Source organism: Lycium barbarum, chromosome 9, assembly GCF_019175385.1.
Source record: "Lycium barbarum isolate Lr01 chromosome 9, ASM1917538v2, whole genome shotgun sequence".
Classification (NCBI taxonomy): Eukaryota; Viridiplantae; Streptophyta; class Magnoliopsida; order Solanales; family Solanaceae; genus Lycium; species Lycium barbarum.
Genome location: NC_083345.1, coordinates 120,826,159 through 120,848,837, shown reverse-complemented (window position 1 = coordinate 120,848,837; position 22,679 = coordinate 120,826,159). Strand labels below are relative to the sequence as shown.

Genomic DNA, 22,679 nt, shown 5'->3' with positions numbered 1-22,679 from the left:
GTAACGCCAAAGATATAAATAAAGTTCATATGACTCAATCTCATGAATTGATAGTTTGATTTTGTCTGCGTCCTAGTCAACAAGCACAACAGCCGTAACTCTTAAGAGGACAAGACGATCATCATGAAAAGTATCTTGTGAAGGAGGGCTTAAAATCAAGTTTGGTAGTAAAATCCAACCAAAATCTGTGATTCTTGTTTTTCCAAAGTTTCTTTTTGTTACTTAAAAAATTTCCCTGTTTGATGATTTTAAATTGTTTCTCTATTTTAATTCCCTTCTCTTTTTCCTAATACTAATTGATAAGTCATACAGTATTTTTTTTGGTTAGTCTCACGAGACGATTAAAAGATGGACCCCCCTTTTTTTCTTTTTCTTTTTTTCTTTTTTCACTGTCTAAACGTTTCAAAACTGGCACTATTCATCCAATATGTACACAGCTACCATTCAGCTATATGTTCATATTGATTTGAATATTGTGTTCGAATTTGAAGATCAAGAATTAATATATTTGAGAATTGTTAATGGCAAGATATCGGACCAGCGTTAAGGCCCCGACTAGATCCGAATTCACGCTGGAAAGTCTCACATTGAGGGACAAAGCGCTCCCTAACAGACAACTTCATACCCAGGGCTGGAATTGAGACCTCTAATTAGGGATGAAGGAATACTTACAACTCCATCATAAAGAATGAGGTTTTTATTTATCGATATCTACTTTTGCGTCTTTCTTCCGAGAACTTATGAGATGCTATTTTTCCATGGAGTCCAACACTTCAATCGGGTCATGTGAAAATCGGCGGAAACACCTTTGTTGGTGAATGGAAATGAAGTTAAAGACTGAGAATGCAAGGGGAATTTCAAACAACCATATTGAAAGAGCAGTCGGAGATTTTGCTACCTTTGGTAGCAATAATTCAAAAGTTTTATAGGAATAAAGGGTACCTAATGCCATTTGGAGATAATTAATATATGTACACACACAGCACGAACAAAGAATTGAATGTAGCCCAGAAGTAAAATCACTAACAATACTTCAATATTTAAATGCGTGTTCATTTTATATGCCAATATAATGAACAATTATGCACTCAACAAAAATGTTAAGTCTATCCCAGTAAACTAGTAAAATCAAGGTGCGATCCTAACATCTCCAAGGACAAAGATACTGTGAAGTCATTTAACAGTACCATAATGAAAAATAGTCGTGTTGTATTAAAACACACACTTGAAACTTCTAACAGCAATTGGATACTAGACCTACGCCCTAATTCGCAGCAGGAATATACATCCCAACAATCCTAAAGAATCAAAACCACTAGATATTAGATGGGCAAACCATTTTATTTGCTACCCCAGCTGTGGCGGAGACAGAATTCTCGCCAAAAGAGTTTAAAATCTGCTATATATACAGATAACAAAAACTTAACCTTGTATATAGAGTGTAACCTTCTGGAGAAGGGCCCCCTTCCGCCCTCTAGCTTCCACCCACCCCCTCCCCCTTGACCGCCAGTGTGTTATACCAGATTACCAATCACTACCTAGCAAATAATTTTTATTTTTATAACATTAGTCTCTAGGCCTACTTACGTGCACCTCAACTGTTCCGCCAGATACAGGTTATCTCCCTACTAGCACAGGTATCTGCTTGATGCCTAGCGAATAACACAGGGTCGCCATAGCAAATATCTAAATCCCATTCAAGACATGACAAGCAGCAAAGGACTCCCAAAAGGAGCACAACAACCTGGAATGCATGCCTTTATCATGAACTGTGCAGCAGCAGCGGAGCAGTTACAATTTCAGCTTGAGACTTATCACATGAATTAACAGAACACGACCAGCAGTATATGCGCTAACAGAAATATGAATGAATCCTATACCTTTCTCGGCCTTTTGGCTAAGATCAAGTGTAGCATATGTTCTTATCAGTTTAATATCCGTAGGCCATATGCCCACACGGTATAATTCATTTTTTGTAAGGGGGAGAGTCTGTTAAGGTAGCTTTTTAAATTCAGGAATCAGAAAAATATGAACGGTCCAGCATTAAATTTATAAATAAATCAGGTTACCAGCTTCTCTTTCTAATTTTCTAACCTCTACCCCCAATATTCCAAAATAAAAAAATAAAACACATTTGATGCAGTACAAAGAATAATAGCAGATACCTTCAAGTTCAAGAAGCTAGCATGAGCAGAATACCTGATGAAATCTGGCTTCAATTAACTGAAAGAAGTTTGCATGGGGCTGAACACCATCGGCTATACCAGTGTGTCCAAATACGGTGGCTAAACCCCACTTCATGTTTTCATCAAAATTCCATTCTAATGCCTGTCAGTTTCTTAAGATGCATGGGTGCATATCCACAAGTTTAGCAGCCAAAATCAAGCACACACATGTATGACAACACCAATACTTAAATGCAGCAACGATAAGCGGATTAGGGCATAGAGTGGGAAAACAATGCAGTTGTTTCAAGTTTTACAATAGAAGAAGCATTGATAGGCCTTACTATTGTGTTGAAAATGTCAATGCCAATTCTACAAAGGGTAGAGTTACTAAAGCTAAAGAGCCAAAATCCCAAGCTATCTAGTATGCTATAGATATGCACACCAGAAAGAATGATACCACTAGACGACAGGAAAATCAGGTGTCAACAATCAGTTAGTCGCTATTATACAAAGAGGTGACATCCAGTGGTGTCAATTAACCTCAAGAATTAACACTTTCACCAGTTCAAGTGTGGTCCTTGGTTAAGTTTGATCTCCTTAAAGTTATTTCCCCTTATCAAGGAAAGAGCGCGTCATTGTATATTATATGTTTGGCCTGAATAACCAAATATCTGATTTAATGCATCAGAGTGAAAACCTAATACTGTATCCATTGGGCCAATCCTCTCTCTTTTTTGTTATTGTACATCTCTGCTCCTGACGCCTGCTTCTTATAATCTTAGTAACTGCATAAATGTAGAAGTGCAGTCAAATAACCCTAATGAGTCTTAACAGAATCAGATTCACATAAAGATAAAAAGAAAAGGAATCCCTAGGAAGCGATCCATGACAGTCTATTCAGAACCTGACATGTCGAGGAAAAAGAAAAAATTAAAGGGAAAGCCAATCATGCAAGGCAAGAAGAAGAAAGAAAAGAAATACCATTTTCTTTTCTAAAGATTGAGAACGTACACTTTATAATCTACTACATCTCAGCGTCAAGTTCTAATTACGGGTACATTTACTTTTCTAATCAGAAGGAAACATCTTGGAAAATATTACTCCATCTGTTTCAATTTGTTTGAACCTATTTCCTTTTTAGTCCGTGCCAAAATGAATGACCTCTTTCCTAATTTGGAAACAAATTCACTTTATGAATGATTTACAGCCACACAAATTTTCAAGGCTTATTTTGAACCACAAGTTTCAAAAGTCTTCCCTCTTTCTTAAATGTCGTGCCCAGTCAAATGGGTTCATATAAATTGAAACGGAGGGAGTACCATTTGCTTTGCTAAGAATAGCATCTCTGTGCTTAGATTCCCTATGGTAAAACTAGCACTAGGTCCCAGCTCCTCCCAAAAACCACTATACATAGAGAGCTTTCCCCCTCATCGAAAAGCTGACCTGGCACTTCTAGATATGAAGATCTACCCTATTCCCTATCTGTTTCTCTTTTCTCTCTTCTATATAAAGGTAGTACAGATCCTCACCAACGAAGAATCCACACAGTGAGAACACTTTAGGCTAATCAAGTCAAGGATCAAAATTAATTCTGCTGGTAAGAGTTCTCCAGACATATCGTGTCATTCCAGAAAGCAAAAGTTACAGTTAAAAGGAGTACATGAACAAACAAGATGCTCATGTGACATGTGAGATACAAGTGTGCAGAGTGACCCATCTAACTGGCAACAAAATAAGTAAATAAAACAACAGCATTGACATGGTTGTTTGTGATGCTAGAATTTTTTTTTCTTTCAAATATTACATCTACAGTTGCCCAGCACTCTGGATTTTGCCAATTCAATCTATGCAACTCTTTTTCTTTTGGATGACCCAATCCATGCAACTCATATAAAAGGCCATCTTGCTCCTATATCATAATCATGCAAAAACAGTTGTGCCAATTCAACATGGTGAGTTATGCAACTAGCTATGAAAGTTATCTCGTCAACAGTCATATAACACACAACAACAACAACAACAACAACAACAACAACAACAAAAAAAGGCAAAGCCTTTATGTTATTTGCAAAGACATCACAGGAGCGATGCATGTCAAGCGGAAGAACATCCATCAATTAAAGATATGAAGCCCTAAAGTCAAGCTAGGGACTCACAATTCAAAACCTACTTCTTCCGGTCCTTGTCCTAATATGTAATCACTCCGTTTAATATGTGCAGTTCTTTTTCAGCCTGTTCCAAAAAAAAAAAAAAAAAATGCCACCATTCTATACTTGCTAAGTTTTTAATTCCAAAATTCTCATTTTTCCCTTACTTATATAGGAATAATGTTTCATGTTTAAGATTACAAGATTCAATGAATATTTTTGGTATGTTATATTCACCTTAAGTTTAAGGCAACAAGATTCAAAAATCATCTTTACATTCTTAAACTTCATGCATAATCAAGCTAAGACACATAAAGTGAAAAGGAGAGTAGTATCAACTCACCCAGACTAAAACTTGCATAACTGTCAGCATGATAAAATACAAGCTACTTTCTGGGACAGACAGCTTTCGTCCAAACGATGACCGAAAACAAGCATACCTGAAAGGGAATACATTGATAAAAGATACGAAAGTGTAACTAGAATCATAAGAGACAAATTGATCCGACAAATAGAATCCCACGGCATAATTCATTCCTTTTCCTTGTTGTCCTTTTCATTAGTGGTAAGTTTCTTCTGAGCATTAAAACCTCATACATATGGTGCAACATATAGTACACATGTACTATACCAAACAAAAATGACAAGTATACTCTAAAATACTAGTACCCAAATCTTGTTTTCCTGTATATAAAATCTCATGGACTAAAAGAACCAAAGACAAAGAACTAGCTTACTGAAGTATATGGATCTTCCAATTAGTTTTGAAGATATAAGTTCTTTCGGCCATAATAAGTGAAATGCTCCCATAAATTAGGCGGCAAAATGAACTAATTGCACACTCTTGATGCAGTTCATTTCGAAGAGATTCATAAGTTCCTGAATTTCAAGTACTTTTCTTTTCTTTTCCTTTTTCCTTTAACAAAACCTACTTTTCAATCATGTAATCCATGAATTCATGTCCATTTGGTTGGCTACTTGAACTTCCAACTTGGTTGCTGGGGGGTTCAATTCCCCACCTTGTAATCTCCTTTCCCATTCCCCTCCTCCCTTCCGATGTATAGTAAAAGATTTTAGAAGAAAAAGTCCATGCATACATCGAAATAAACCAGAGAAGCAAATTAGCATGGAAAAGGAGTGTATAAATGCTAAGGCTTGCAGATTCAAAGAGGATCATCTACTCTTAAAAATTTGATGGAGTACAACCACAATGAATAGTTTTCTATACATTCTTTTGTCGGGCATTAATTTCTCCAAGGAATTTCTATATAGAGATAGGGAGACAAACAAGACAAGTATACAATCAACAATGCTTGAGTAGTTAAAAGGGAAACCCAGGACTACAGCCCAAATCCAAAGCAAACTGTACAAGAGCAGAAAACCTGCCTTACCCAAATAGCTCGAATTGATCAATGGCAACTCAACGAGCCCATCCACATGAAAGTCATAAAAGCAAGAGTACAAAGGTTTTCCAATAATTGAAAGATCATTATAACCTAAGAAGCTAAAGTTCTCTTTACAGCAAGTAATCAGCCGACCATCAATGCAAGATAAATGCGGTGGGAACCTAGCTCCTGGTATAGTTCCACTCATGCTCTCTAATCAAGCATCATCATTCAAGAATCAGACTGACAAACAAGGCCATATGGATCTTTGAAAAATAGTTCACTGAAGGCAAGAAGGTGAGACACAAATTTCAGGAAACAAAAGGCATTGAAATTTTTTTTTCTGTTTCTTCACATTTTTGATACTTTAGTGCTTAAGTATCAAAAAGGAGCAGTAGCCCTAGCACAAAGAGGAATGCAGTAACCCTAGCATAAAAAAGAAATTCAATGGCAAAAGTAAATGATAACCAGACAAACAACCATTACGTAAAAGGTATAAATATTGTATGCCAAGCCTTACTGCCAGAGAATCTAATTCTCAAGTACGAGATTAAACTTCACTAGCAACTTGAAAAATCAATGAAACTGACCACTCGTGGTAAGTGTAAGTTGCCTCTCATACCCAAATACAGCATAAGAATCTGACAAAATCGATTAACTCAACGAGTCCATCCACATTAAAGAGTCATAAAAGCAGTAGTACCTAAAAAGGTTAAGTTCTCTTTGCAGCAAGTAGTCAGCAGGCCATCAATACAAGAATAAACGCAGTGGGAACTTGGCACAAAAGAAGAAACGATAGTTCCACTCATGCTCTCTAATCAATCTTCATCATGTTCAAGAATCACGACGGCAAACAAGATCAGATGCATCTTTGAAAAATAATTCTCCGAAGGCAAAAAGGTGAGAGACAGATTTCAGGAAACAAAAGGCATTGACAATTCTTTTCTGTTTCTTCACATTTTAAATACTTTAGTGCTTAAGTATCAAAAAGGAGCAGTAGCCCTAGCACAAAAGAGCAACGCAGTAACCCTAGCATAAAAGAGAAATTCAATGGCAAAAGTAAATGATAACCAGACAAACAACCATTATGTAAAAGGTATAACTACTGCATGCCATGCCTTACTACCATAGAATCTAATTCTCAACGAAAGGATCAACCTTCATTAGCAACTTAAAAAATTCACTCATGGTGAGTGGAAGTCGCCTCTCATATCCAAATATAGCGTAAGAATCTGACAATATGAATTAACTTTTATGCTAAAAAAGCGAATGAACTTGATCTCAGCATGTATAGTCTTTGTTCGGGTTGTGGTCCATAAAAGGAATATTGTTGCAGACATATCTCACATTAACTTACATGAAAGAGAGTATAATTTTCATCAAAAAAGAGACAGTATAATAAAGAATTATTCATGTAAACACCAAAGAGGAAAAGGATATTCACCGAGCTATATCCCTCCTACGACATTGAAATACATAACAAAAAGAAGTTACTATTTAGGATGCAAAACCACATGCAATTATATCGGCCTACAAAACAGAAAAAATGAAGGAAATATAGTATGACAAGCCATTAAGAATACAGCAAAATTCATTGATTAAAGTTGTTAAAGGCACATATTGAAATATTGTTCCCGTTGAAGTACAATTGCCTTTAAGAAAACAACTTTCCTAGAAAAGAGTATCTGCTAGTACCTATCTCGACTGCAAAGATAGAATGTACATGTTTCAACAAAGAACACCATCAATGTGCCTTCAGAAGGCCATATCAGGAACCTACTTATTCACTGCTGTACTAACTCCCTACCTAAAATAACCCTTCAGTTTTAGCAGTAACCTGCGAAACAGTTCATATCTCGAGCAAATCTTCTGATCGACCCTTGTCCATCCGCAAGCCTCCTTAGACCTGAATAGTGTTATCCTGTTCTTCCCTCTTAAGAGGTGAAACCGGTAGTGTCCCTTCATCCTCACCATACCCCTTATTCCCAACTAACATCCTGACCTCCTTTTCACAACTACTCTTCTCTAAACTCTCGAAACCCTTATCGTTCTTATTCAACACATCCCAGAAAAAGTCTGTCATCACACTCTCGTAATTCGGCATCTTTGCATACCCAGGGAAATAGTTAATGTCAATAATAAGGTATCTATTTCCAACCCTATTATCCCTAATCAAATCAAAATTGAACAAATACAATTTCGTAGCTCGTCTAAGCCCTCTCGCTATATCCGTCAAAAAACTCAACGGTGGCAATTCAGCATCATCCAAATTCATCAGCTTATAGTACTTATCATCATTCTTTTCACAAGTGTTCAGATTCGAAACCTGTGAAAATGACAAATAACTCTCTAATTTGTTCTCCTCGGTCACATCAGGTAACGACTTCCTCTTCACACATTTCACATAATCACCAACCACATATACCTTAAAAATCACAGCACCATGATTCACAAACTCCTGCAAAACTATAGGTGGTTTCAATTTACTCAAACCATCTTTGTTAAACACCAACAGCATCTTATGCGATTTCGCACTTCCATCAGCCACCAAAGGTTTCGCAATCACCGGAAACTTCAATCCTTCACTCTCAAGGTAACTCGCCGATACAATTTTCGCATCATAAACAACAGTCTGTTTAGGAATCCCAAATGACGCCGTCTCACACTTAATTTCCAGCTCAGTAGCTACCTGAAATATCAAAACCATAGATATTTAACTGAGTTCACAATCACATATCATAGATATTTAATGAATTTCTTAATAGAAATACAGGTTCTGTGCAAAAGTTACTAGGACCAAACCGATTAGTAGGGTTTTTCTTAAATAAAATTGTAGGTTTCTATGCTAGCGTTTGGCCATAAATTTTGGATCAAATTTTGAAAATTTATCTTCAAAATATTTTCAAGTTCCGAAAAATAGCTCGGACTAGTTTTTGGGAGAAATTTCTCAAATTGTTTCCATGTAAAATGCTTATCCAAACACAACTTCAACTTCCAAAAATCACAACTTCAAAAACTCAAATTTTCAAGTTTCAATTTCCAAAAACTCATTTCGGTTTTCAACTTTCAAAAATCACAACTTCAAAAACTCAAATTTCCACTTTCAAAAATCACAACTTCAAAAACTCAAATTGTCAAAGTTTCAATTTCCAAAAATCACAGCTCCAAAAACTCAAATTTTTCGGTTTTCAACTTTCAAAAATCACAACTTCAAAAACTCAAATTTTCAAGTTTCAACTTCAAAATCTATAGCCAAACAAAAGCTAGTAAATCTATAACCGTACCAAGTAATTAGGTAGATTTTTTAATTTTATAAAAAATAAACAGACCGTATCAACTAAACTTATATATATATATATATATATTAAATACATTTTAAATATTAAGTTTAAAAGTAATAAAACATAATTTCATATTCGCTACCCAAAATTCAAACTGCACGAACTTCATACTTTTCACGTAGTTTTCAAATATATAAATTTTAATCTGACTCTCAAAAAGCTAAAACTAAACCAAAAAAATACTGAACAGTAGTACCGAATAAACTTCTACATATAAAATCACATTTTATATATTAAGTATAAAAATAAACAAAAATTAAATTATTATTTTTTTTTGGCGACCTGAAGCATGGAAATCCGATTATGTAACCGCTCAATAGCATCAAGCGAATCAATAATCAAAACATTGGGATATTTCAAAGCATATTCTTCCAATTGCTTCTTCCAATCCTGACCGTACAACTTATGTAACACACAATCGAACGGTCCTTGTTCGATTAAAGGCTTATCCATATCGATCTTAATTAGATCGATTCCTTTTTCTTTCGCTAAGTTAACTAACGATACTTGTATGAAACTAGCTTGCTTTTTTGGTGCTAAAGCATAACCTATACTGAATCGAATCATTCGATCCGCCATTTTTTTTTTCACTACTGGAAACAAAATCACATTATTTTGAAAAGGATTATATAGCTAGGGTTTTTTTTTTTCGATATGATCGAGAGTTTGATATGATATTATGCATACATACACGATTTTGGGTGTATGTGTGTGTGTTGGTCACGTTTTTTTGTGAATGTAGTGAAATGTGGAGAGAAAAGAAGAGGAGAGGACAAATGGAAGAGGTGTGGGAGATATATATAGGGTTAAGATTTGGGGTTGGGGGAATGATTTGGGTTCGTTCGGTACGTAGTCAAAATTATAATCGCGGAACGAATTTATCTCATTTATTGAGAGTATTTTATACCATCTAAAAGATGGTATAAAATAATTCCAGTATAAGTGGATAAGAAGGATATCCCATCTCTTGGGATGAGATGCATTTTATACCTTATTTGGGATAAATTTATACCTTCTACCAAATATGATACAAAAAATTAGTGTTGGGATATCTCAGCTTATATCATGCACCAAATGACCCCTTAGGGTTTTGATAAAGTAACTGTGGTTGAGTTAAGGGTGGTGACGTGGCATATTCTGAGGTACAAATTTTTACTTATCATGTTTCGTTTCTCAACGGTTGAACTACATGAATTTTGATCAATATGTTAAAGATGTATTTCTTTGTTGTATTTATATGAGAAGAATTGCAACGTATAGTATTTTTTGTATAATTTTTTGATATTTAATTTTTAATTTTAAAATATTAAATTAATTTAATTCAATTTAACTTTGAAGATTGACTATCGAAAAATGAAACGTGACAAGTAAAGGTAAATGGAGGAGGTACGATGCAATACAAAATATTTTATTTTTAAGTTTCAAATTACACTTTGGTGTACTGATGTATCATGTTTCATTTGGTTCATGGATTAAGTTATTTCGAGATTAGAGTTTTGAAAGGTAGAATAAAGTAATATCAAGTTTAATGACATAAGGTGGGATATCCAAGGTTAAATTTATATTTTGTGATTTGGGAAAATGGTGAGAAAAAAAAAAAAGAGGACAAATGGATGAGAGATGTATATACAGTGGTTGAGTTAAGGGGGTTGACGTGGCGTATTGTGAGGGAATTATGTTAATGGGGTCCATTTCGTTACGATACAAAACAAATTATTTTGGCTTAATACTCAGATGGACCCTTAAACTTGGCATGTTTTGTAAGATAGGCATATAAACTTATAAGGTGACCAGATAGACACTTAAACTTACTCAAAGTGTATTTTTCAAGTTTTTCAGTTGTTTTGAAAACAAAAACTATATTTTTCAAACACTCACAATTTTCATGGCCAAACAAGCCCTAAATATATCACAAAATATTTTTTTTAAAATGCAAAAATAAGGCAAACGCATATACATGAGACTATAAATGTGCACTTAAACCAATAAATACTCGCTAATCGCAATTTTGCAGCTTTCAATTAACTCGGTTTTTTTTTTACACTTGAATAATTAAAAAACAATAACTTTAACCAATAAAAATCCTTAAAAAAAGAAATTTCAAATTAAGAAATTTCTAAGTTCAGTATTTCAAGTGTAAAGAAATTTCAAACCGAGAAGAAAATCCTTAAAAAAAAAGAAATTTCTTAATTTGAAATTTCTTTTTTTAAGGATTTTTATTGGTTAAAGTTATTGTTTTTTGATTATTCAAGTGTAAAAAAAAATCCGAGTTAATTGAAAGCTGCAAAATTGCGATTAGCGAGTATTTATTGGTTTAAGTGCACATTTATAGTCTCATGTATATGCGTTTGCCTTATTTTTGCATTTTAAAAAAAATATTTTGTGATATATTTAGGGCTTGTTTGGCCATGAAAATTGTGAGTGTTTGAAAAATATAGTTTTTGTTTTCAAAACAACTGAAAAACTTGAAAAATACACTTTGAGTAAGTTTAAGTGTCTATCTGGTCACCTTATAAGTTTATATGTCTATCTCACAAAACATGTCAAGTTTAAGGGTCCATCTAGGTATTAAGCCAATTATTTTTATTTTACGTTTCAAATTACACTTTGGTGTCTCTCCAACCCTTTGAAGCCTTTTTTTTTTTTTTTACCAACCATCGAAGCCTTGACGTTAGTGAAATTTGTCTTGTAGTTAACCTTGATTTTAACGGAGCTTCATCATGAAAGTGATGTATCCATCCGTATTGTTTGATTCGCAGATTAAATTATCCGGAATTATAGTTTTAGGATTAAAAGGGGATATTTTGGGTTTTTATAAAATAAATGCGATTGAGTTAAAGGGAGTTGTCATGGCATATTCTAAGGGGGTTATGTAAACGAGGCCCGTTTTATTACTATACGAAATATTTTAATTAACGTTAGGTTATATTTTGGAGTTTGTCGTATTCCACATTTATGTTGACGTTAGTAAATCGTTTTTGTATTTAACGTTGATCCTAGCAGAGTTTCAGCATAAAATTGGTCGATCCACATGTCAAAATAATTCGGAGAAGGTTCAAATTTACCTTTGTACTTTTAATTATACATGTATAAAATTGCCCCCGATTATATTTTGGTTATGATCCATGTTGGAGTTTCGTTAGGGTCAGAGCAAATACGAGATAATTTGCTTATGACAAGTGTATAAATGAATCCAAAATATGACGGAGGGTAAAAGTCAACTTAAAAGGGCAACCTTTGGAGTAACGTTAAAGCCGTCTCTGTGTGATTTATAGATCATATGTTAAAATCGTGAAATTAGTCACTGATGATTGTCAAGGTATGTTATCTACATAATACCTCTTTGGGGTACGATCTTTCTCCAACTTGAGCTTGTGCTTACTTCATCTTAGAATCATGATAGCTCAACACAACCCATTGGATGATTATTCTTATTCTGAATCCATTCAACTATATGGATTCTTAGAGGATACGTTAAACATGGAACATGATGAATATTTGAGTAATTAATCATTCCTTTAGGAAGAATAATGTGATGATAGTGACCTCTTTGGATGAGAAGTGGGAAGGTTGGATTAAAAATTGAGTATAGTTGCATGGGCCAAAAGGAGTATGAGAAAGGGATATGTTTTAGTGGAAAAGAGAATAGGGAATAATAAGTGGAAATTGGAAAAAGATTAGGTTATGCACAATTGGTTCATTGATACTTGCCTTTTATAGTGCTTCTTTGATGATAGTGACTTATAAAACCTAACTTTGGAAGCCACGTGTTATATCTAATATTATAAAATTTGTGTTAATGAAAAATGACATGAATGAGCTATTTTGGTAACGGCGATTGCAAAGATGAGCCATTTTGATAACGACGATGGCATGAATGAGCCAAACTATTGACGAATAGAATAGATGAGTCATTTCCTATAGTTCAATGATATATTTGAGCCTTCTGTACAAAATAACATGAAAAATTGGTTGGTTGGATCTGTGCAAGGGAGTTAGCGGTTGGTCTGAGGAACTCAAGTGGGCTATTAACCATGGAAAAGAAAAATTAGCTAAAATGTAATTCTACAGGATGTCTTTGACTTGCTGCATATACCACATTTAGACTGAGAGAAATCAAAGGATTTTCCAGAAGAAGGCCAACAGTACTGGTGAAAGAGTATTGAGGTTAATTGCTCAGGAAATACATGCTAAGGGTGAAGGACAGGCCAGACTTGCTGCCAGCTGAGAAGACTGAATTCTTATTAGATTGAGCTTATTCTGGATTTGTAGCAACTAGTAATTATACAATTGTCCACATAGTTACTTTGTGAAGTAAAGGTTAAGAACATGGGAGGCTGTTTTGGGTTTGGTTTGTAAAGAATATTATAAATATCTTTCCTGGTAATACAAAAATTCACCGAAAAGACATGAAAATTTGGTTCAAACACAAATTAATTGTTAAAGCAAAATATTGTTAGAAAGGATAACTATTATAGAGAGATTTGATTGTATATGTAGGTAGAGCGTGACGCGTAAAAATATTTTAAAGGATACACTTAAATACTGTTTTAGCACAAGTCACGTTAAAGCATTCACCAAAATTTAGTTCCTCTGAGTCTTCATTGTAACAAAAAAATAATATGCATCAAAGGTTTACATTAGTAATAGACAAAGTTATATATTATTATCAATATATATAATTTAAAATCAAATTATTTGACATAGGTATAAACTTCAGAATAATATTGAAAGATACGGAAAGAGAGGATCTCTGAAAAAACAAGAATTGAATAAATATATATATGTGACTAATCGGACGTGCTTGGTAACAAATTTCTTTATTTTCTCGAAAGAGTTTGCCATCACAAGTCATAAAGATATATACGTTACATCAGAATATTAGGTTATCATGGAAAAATACGCACAGACAAAGATAAATAAAAAAGAAAAATTAATCCATCATTTTCAAGACAAATATCTCTCTGGAAGCTATTCATATACACGGCCAGTATATATAAAGCTAAAAGAGAGCTTAATTTAGGCAATTGCCTATAACTAGTAAACTAATTATCTGAAAAATAAGATAATTAAATGACATGTTATAACAAGTTAAATTACATTATAATAATATTAAAACTATTAACCCTTGTGTAATGAATATTTATGACCTTTCATGTTTCTTAATTAGACTTAGGACTCAAAGTAGCTAGTTATGGGTTCATCAAATTCCAAAACATTTGGCTCAATTATATATCAATTAAAAATTTATAAATAATTGCAAATATTATTTTTTAACAAAATAGTTAAGCATCTTTAGGTCTTTGGTCTTTCTGTACAAGTGTAAATAGTTTGCATCTTCATAGACATTCTATTTTACCGAACCTCACTCTGAGATAATGTCCGGATTAATTATGTCTTTCATACGGATTAAAACTTACCCAATAAAGAATTTTGCTACCTCATGATCATTATAATTACAGCCACCTAATAATTCAAATATAATATGGTAAAATTTTAAATAAAATCAGTCCGACTAGAAGCCATGTTTATTCGCTATAGAAAAGTCTAACTAAATAGTGCTCTAAACTAGTACATGATTTTCATTCATTCAAATAGGGATAGTACATATATTTATGCAATCATCTCCAAACTGCGTGGCATTCGATCGATCCCTATCATTTGGCAGGTGAAACCAATTATATCACGAAGAATTTTATTTCTCTTTTTGTGGTGGGGTACTTGTGTTTCCACAATGTTTTCACTATGCTTGGCAGCTAGTTACTGTCAATTTATCCCCACAAAAAACGTTTGCCAAATAATAAATTTATTGTGTTTTTCAGAGAATATAATTTATAATATTAAAAGATTTCGATACTTTTATAACACATCCCATCAATCTCAGGCAGCAATATTCCATCAGTTTAGAGGAATTGAATGTCTCGTCTCTCGTCTCAATAACTACCAACAATTACTGTAATGAGCCTGTTTGGATGGTCTTAAAAAAAACAGTTTATAAGCTGAAAATAGCTTATAAGCTAAAAAAAAAAAATTAGGGTAGCCCAACTTATTTTTTTTGGTTTATAAGCTATTTTCATCTAATAAGCTGCTTTAGATAAGCTAAGCCAAACGGGCCCAAATAATTTTTTAAGCTTATTTTAAACACAAAATGATTTTAAGCTGGTCAGCTAAACACTCAAAAAAAACTGAAAATGGCTTATAAGCAACTTATAAGCCAATCCAAACGGGCTCAATATAGTAAGGTGAATAATGTGTATCTGGCATTGCCACAATACATGTAATAAAGCATAGTCGGTTGAATACATCTCGGCAAAAAATTATATCGTATACAACATATAGGACAAAGCAAGGAGTGCAAGGAATTCATCCAAATTCCCTTCGCTAAAAACAAAGTCCAAGTTATTGTTTATGTATGTATATTAATGTTGAATTTCTATAATTTCTTCGTGTATTTACTTCTGTATATTTTGATTTTTCTAAGTGAAAATTTTGACTCCACCTATAAAAAATGTTTATACTGAATATATAAATCAAAAATTACTTTATATATCCAGCAAAATGTTTTAATTTCGCCAGTTTACTTCCACATTAAGTACTTTACGGTTTGTTTGATGATTTATAACATTACCCGCGGGCCATACCATAAAAAGCTGTCATCCACTTGAATAATGCTCGTCAATTTTTATGGGCAAAAGTTCTTTGCTGAAAAGCAATATGTTCTGTAAAGTTCAACCCATCATCGACATATAGTGAGCACGTTTTTTAACTTTAGAATGTTACAACCGTACTTTCATGAGCGTAAAAAGTAAAAGTTTATACTTCAAGGTAGTGTCGGGATCGGGAGAATCAGAATTTAAAGTTTATAGGTTTAGAATAATTGTACTTATTAAATGATTTTGTAAAACAATTACAATATTTGGACAAATATTATTGAGTTCATTCGAACCAGTACTTTTGTTTCTAGCTCCAACCCTGGGTGTCGGAGGTAAGATTTTCATTAAGGGATATTCTTATTGAAGACCAATAAATTTCTGAGATTTCAAGAGCGTAATAACTCGGCCCTAAATAGAGTGGCCAACCAGTGAACGAATGGGTTAGGCGTAAACGGAGGCGGGGATCACCTCTAACAAGCGTATGCTTTTGAGTCTAGATTTCCATGTTCAACGTCTACAGTGTAAGTATTTAATAAAAAAGATTTAGATGAATCTCTTTCGCTCCTCTAGCTCCATCTATTGCTTCAAGGTGCAATGCATGTAATGAAGAATTCTTAAAACGTATCGAATTCAAAAGGTAAAAGGAATAAGTTTTAAAGAGGAAAAAAAGAGTTATCTAATGATTCTTGATTCAGAGTTTATATTATAGTACCAAAAAGTGATAAGAAATAGGGTTAAATTCATTCCCTCAATCTGCCCAATAACCACCACCTACCCACCACTAAACAAATGGTGAAACAAAATGAAGATATTTTGTCTAACTCAATCTAGAAAACTAGTCATATTTAACATAATGATAAAACAACTCATCTCTTTAACAAATGAGAGATACTCTGATGGGAATAAGAGTGGAGTTAGGGTGAGCAACTGGTTCATTCAAACCTTCTTTTGGTAATTTTAATCACATGATGCTCCATAATTCTGTATTGAAACTTGAGGTTACTTCATCTTACTTAAGTATCCTAGTATTCACCTTCCTTAATCATGCCTAAAATTTCTCCAAAAGGAGGTCTCTAATTTGAGTCTTGACACCGCCATTGGTATTCAGTCCAATCTTTCCTGCACAAGAGGGAAACTAAGCTAGTATTTTGGCTTGTTTGGATATATAAAAGATTGACTAGGAAATGCTTCAACAATTTCTCTAGCATAATCATTAATTTGCTTACATAAAACATCAATGGGTAGATATTTATTTTCAAACACAGTTCTATTTCGCTCTTTCCAAACGGCCACATATATAATAGAGAATAAAAGTATAACACTACACGAAGGTTGCTATATATATTATGTATAATATAATATCATTCAGCCATGCCAGCATCGGCCTTTCAATCATAGCCTCGATGAACTTTCTTTATCAGTTTTGACTTTGAGAGAGACTCTGATAATATGTGAAGAATCCCCCACAACATTATCGTATTGTTCACACTTTGATGAATCGGTGATCTCCCAAGTAGGCAACACAAACTCTCTCTCTCTCTCTCTCTCTCTCTCTCTCTCTCTCTCTCTCTCTAGCTCCCATCCTTCTTGTTTTCTCATCAAACTTTTTATTCGTGCAATATCAAAACAAAAACGTCACGAATTTCATGTAAAAAAGTCATATAGAAAAATCTTATATACTTAAGTCTTCGAAAACTAGTTAAAAGGTGACTATGCCTATTTCTGTTCCTTCTAATGAGAGAAAAAAAAACTGTTTTAAGGTATTTTTTAGGTGACTGATAGCTTCACATATGTTTTTCACAACCCAAATTGCTAACTTTAGTCCCTGTATTATCATTAACAGCTCTTTTGTATTCAATAAGATACATTTTTCCTCTGTTAAAAGCTGTGAGTTCTCCAAATAGTATATGAGGGACCTAGTCATCTACCAGTTCCCTGAAACAATGAGTAAGTAAATGACACAAGATTTTACCGTGAAAAGCTCCTTGCTCATCGAATTAAAAACCACGACTTACCACGTAGGATTTCAATTCCATTACATTGAACAACTTCAGCTTACAACCTCTTGCAATTTAGGAATTTAACTCGCATAAACTCCTCACCCTTACAATACGCCTATTGTAAGCTATAGTATTGACTATCCTTAGCCAAACACTCAACAACAGTTGAATACCCTTAGCCAAACCAACTAATACACCTTGACTAACTCTACCCAAAGGTACCACTCAGTGGATTAAATAGGTAAACTACCTATGAACAACTACTGAGAATTTAAAGTACCTACACCAGCTTCTTTAAAGAATAGTAGGTTTATGGTTTAAAGAACAAAAGACAAAGACTCAAACAGACCTAAGGACTTAGGATATCTTCAGCGGTGTGAACCGATCCTTCTGTTTGTTGAAGCTTTGTTCTTGAGAGCACCTCAAGAGGCGGAGACCTGCACTTAGGATATGAGCAATTTGATTGTGGAAGAATAAGTATTCACTTGGAACATGATGTTGTATATGTAGAGAGAGTGTTAAGGTGACAACCCATAAACTTTGGAACATTGGTGAAGCCACTCTGCTGATTTATTGTTGCACTGCTGCAGTGCTAGAGTGTCAGCAACTTTACAGCTATAGATTTGACTTTTTCAACAATCTAGAGACCTGATCTCTCGTCTGGAGGAACCTGGTCCCTTATCTGTTCTTGAATGGGCTGCAATAACTCTGATGTTGTACTGCTACACCACTGCAATGTTAGTAGCTTTACAGTTGTACAGTTGATCAAGCAATAGCTGGGAGCCTGATCTCATCTGGTCCCTCTGACAATGTACATGGTCTGCAATGTTAGTAACTTTATAGCTGTACAGTTAACGAAGCAATAGATGGGGACCTGATCTCATTTGGTCCCTCTAAAGACGTATCTGGTCCTTTATATATGAACATATCCTACTGGGAGTCTGATCCTATCTGGTTCCTTAAGGTTCGTTAAATCATCAAAACATAGGTAGCATAGCTTATCATCCTCCCTCCTTTAGAAGCCTACAATTTGCCCTTTTTTCTATGAGCACCTGTAAAATGTGGCAATCTTAACCCTCGGTCATAATGGCAATCATCTTAGTTGAATGATTCTGATTCTGTCATTAGAACTTGAAACAAATTGATGAAAGGTTGAGTGGCAAACAAAAAGCAATAGTGTCAGCTGCTGCTGCTTCTTCTTCTTCTTCTTCTTCTTCTTTTTTTACCTCTTTTGCAACAGTGAAGAGTCATGTTTAGAAAATATAAGAAAATCATTTAATTTTATTCCAGACATCATTTCTAAAATGGATGTTAAATAATTCATCAAATTATTTCAAAATGGATTTAATATACATACATCGATAACGTAAAGAAGTGTTACGCTAAAAACATATTTTTACATGTTGTAACAGATTAGTAGGTAATATGGTTTATTTTCTAATTCACGAATCTCAAATTTTATGAATATTAATAATTATCTTTTAGGTGACCTGATAGTGTTAAAAAAAATATTGACACTGGATTTTCGTAAAATCTTTCAGAATTCTAATATTGAAACCCGAAGTTAATTTGTCTAAAGTTTTGCTCAATTTGGACAAATCTTTTGGGACAAAATTCTCAAGTGGTAACATTTCAGCTCAGTAATTGAATGATTGCAACTGAAATTTCAAATTTTACATGTAAAATTTTAGGATATTATCATGAAAGTTTATTGTAAATTTTAAAAATACGATCAACAAATGATCGGCAAACCCTATTTCTACAGTCTTTTGGCTCAATAACTTAATCTAGAAGCTTCTCTCGTAATGGTATTGCCCTCTAATGTTATCTAATTAAACAAGTATATATGACTCATCACGATTAATATATTAGTTTGTTCGCGTATCTCCATAACTAGATGGTCTATGCCCGTGCTGCACACGGGCCCAACACTTTAGATTATAGTGTATCTATGTATATATAGTTGTGTTTGAATAGTGATAATATAATATATATATATATATACACACACACACACGAAGCATGGGTTTTGTGCTCCGTATCTAAAACTTTATTATATTCGTGTTTGCTACGAAAAATTATTAATACTTTTTAAAAGAGAAGACTTGTTTAAAAGAAAACTATTGTCCTCTCTTTGAGATAAAACAATAGCAACATTTAAGCATCAGTTGATACTTTCAATTTTAATTCGATTAATTTAAAGGTGTAAAATACTTATTATTTTTTATCAAATTTTGATTTGGATAATTATAATTCAAATTATTAAATTAATTTTACATGTTTGAAACAAAACAAAGTAGAAATTGATTTTCTATTTAAACGAAGAAATGCTATTTTTTAATTTTTGGTAAATATTCTCGATTTAGTTTATTTTACTTGTCATGTTGTCTTTTGCATGGTTTTTTAAGGAAACGTGAATTAGAATTATAATTTGACTAATTTACCTTATTCATTATTTGATCTCCATTTGATATATTTTTTTACGACATTAATGTCTTTTCACATTTATTAGAGTAAGAATAAAAATAAAAAAATAATTAAATTCCTATCTTATTTTAAAATATAAATAGTTAAGTATCTTTATTTTAGTAAGTATAACAAATAAATGATATGGTGGAATAGCAGATACAACAGTTTAATATCTAGATTAGATCTCAGGCTAATATAAAAACGATTAATGTAACATTAGTTTGTACTATTTTTATGCACATAATATATATACATATACTATGTTCAAAACACGTTTAATATAACATTGTAGTTTGTGTCGTATCTAAAACTTTATTATATTAGTGTTTGCTACGAATACAAAGTCAGCATTTTTTTTTTAACATTATATTTTTTTTAATATGGGGTTCATTTTTTTTTTAATATTGCTTGATTTTGATAATATGGGATCCACTTTTTTTTTCCCCATGAGTTTGGAGATGGTGAATTCCACTTTTTTTTCTTCCTTTTTTTTTATTGCTCGGTGTTATTTAGTATGGGGCCCACCTTTTTTTTTAAGGGACAACGGACGACGAAGCATGGGTCTAAACCCATGCTTTTTGTAGTTTCTTCTTTTTTTATTTTTATTTTTTATATTGCTTGGTGTTGTTTAGTATGAGCCCACCCTTTTGGACATTATTAGTTTGCACTATTTTTATGCATATAATATATATATATATATATATATATACTATGTTCAAAACACGATTAATATAACATTGTAGTTTGTGCTCCATATTTAAAACTTTATTATATTAGTGTTTGCTACAAATACAAAATCTGCACTTTTTTTTTTACATTGTTTGTTTTTTTTAATATGAGATTCACTTCTTTTTCTTTTTCTTTTTTATATTGTTTGATTTTGTTTCACTCTTTTTTTATATATATATATATTGCTTGATTTTGTCAATATAAGATATTATGTTCAAAACACGATTAATATAACATTGTAGTTTGTGCTCCGTATTTAAAACTTTATTATATTAGTGTTTGCTACGAATACAAAGTCTGCAATTTTTTTTTGACATTGTTTGTTTTTTTTAATATGAGATTCACTTTTTTTTTATATTGCTTGATTTTGTTAATATGGGGTTCACTTCCCCCCCCCCGAGTTTTGAGATGGTGGGTTTCACTTTTTGTATTTTTTTTAAAAAAATATTGGATGAGTGTTTTTTTAATTTTTTAATATTGGTTGGTGTTTAATATGGGGCCATGAAGAACTTCTATTTATTAATTTTTAGTAAAATTTTTTTTAATATGGGATTCATTTTTTTTAATATTGCTTGATTTTGTTAATATGGGGTCACGAAGCATGGGTTTTGTGCTCCGTATCTAAAACTTTATTATATTCGTGTTTGCTATGAAAATTTATTAATACTTTTTAAAAGAGAAGACTTGTTTAAAAGAAAACTATTGTCCTCTCTTTGAGATAAAACAATAGCAATATTTAAGCATCAGTTGATACTTTCAATTTTAATTCGATTAATTTAAAGGTGTAAAATACTTATTATTTTTTATCAAATTTTGATTTGGATAATTCTAATTCAAATTATTAAATTAATTTTACATGTTTGAAACGAAACAAAGTAGAAATTGATTTTCTATTTAAACGAAGAAATGCTATTTTTTAATTTTTGGTAAATATTCTCGGTTTAGTTTATTTTACTTGTCATGTTGTCTTTTGCATGATTTTTTAAGGAAACGTGAATTAGAATTATAATTTGACTGATTTACCTTATTCATTATTTGATCTCTATTTGATATTAATCTCTTTTCACATTTATTAGAGTAAGAATAAAAATGAAAAAGTAATTAAATTCTATTTTATTTTAAAATATAAATATTTTAAGTATATTTATTTTAGTAATCATAACAAATAAATGACATGGCGGAATAGCAAATGCAACAATTAAATATCTAGATTAGATCTCAGGCTAATACAAGAAAAGAAAGAAAATTGTATGTATTAACTGGGTATGTTGTTGTTGTTGTTGTAAAGAAAATTGTATGTATTTGCCTACTAAACCTTTTGAAGAAAAACAATAATATATGGTCCATATTTTTTGCTGTGCAATAATTTCATTTGCTCCCACTAATGGGTTAGTACGCATGTAGCAATGAATCCACTATTATTGACTTGATGGGGAAATTAAATAAATATTCTTTGATTTTTTAATATGGGATGCACTTTTTTTTTTAACATTTTTTTTTAATATGAGATTCATTTTTTTTAATATTGCTTGATTTTGTTAATATGGGGTCGACTTTTTTTTTCGTGAGTTTGGAGATGGTGGTTCCACTTTTTTTTATTCTTTTTTTTTTAATATTGGTTGGTGTTTAGTTTAGGCACACACTTTTTTTTAATATTGGTTGATGTTTAGTGGGGCCCACATTTTTTTTTCCACACTTTTTTTTAAGTGGAAATGGACGACGAAGCACCCAAGTGGTGCTTACTACTAATATGAGATTCATTTTTTTTTTTTAATATTGCTTGATTT

At 32.6% G+C, this 22,679-nt stretch overlaps 1 protein-coding gene and 1 pseudogene across 1 annotated transcript; one reads left to right on the top strand and one right to left on the bottom strand.

The window, feature by feature from the left end:
• Positions 1–1,876: 1,876 nt before the first annotated feature.
• Positions 1,877–2,006, top strand: LOC132612372 (U2 spliceosomal RNA; annotated as a pseudogene).
• Positions 2,007–7,273: 5,267 nt separating this feature from the next.
• LOC132609720 (inositol-tetrakisphosphate 1-kinase 1-like) lies at positions 7,274–9,820 on the bottom strand. Its single transcript, XM_060323846.1, has 2 exons — positions 9,324–9,820; positions 7,274–8,389 (listed from the first exon to the last, which is right to left on the bottom strand). The coding sequence occupies exons 1-2, from the start codon at positions 9,618–9,620 to the stop codon at positions 7,601–7,603; spliced, it is 1,086 nt and encodes a 361-aa protein (XP_060179829.1). The 5' UTR covers positions 9,621–9,820; the 3' UTR covers positions 7,274–7,600.
• Between the last annotated feature and the right edge of the window lie 12,859 nt (positions 9,821–22,679).

Bases quoted from the DNA above. Each gene is read 5' to 3' on its own strand.
- LOC132609720 (XM_060323846.1), bottom strand. From the start codon at position 9,620: ATGGCGGATCGAATGATTCGATTCAGTATAGGTTATGCTTTAGCACCA. The intron at 8,390-9,323 runs GTCGCCAAAAAA...TTGATATTTCAG, and splicing joins ATCGGATTTCCATGCTTCAG to GTAGCTACTGAGCTGGAAAT.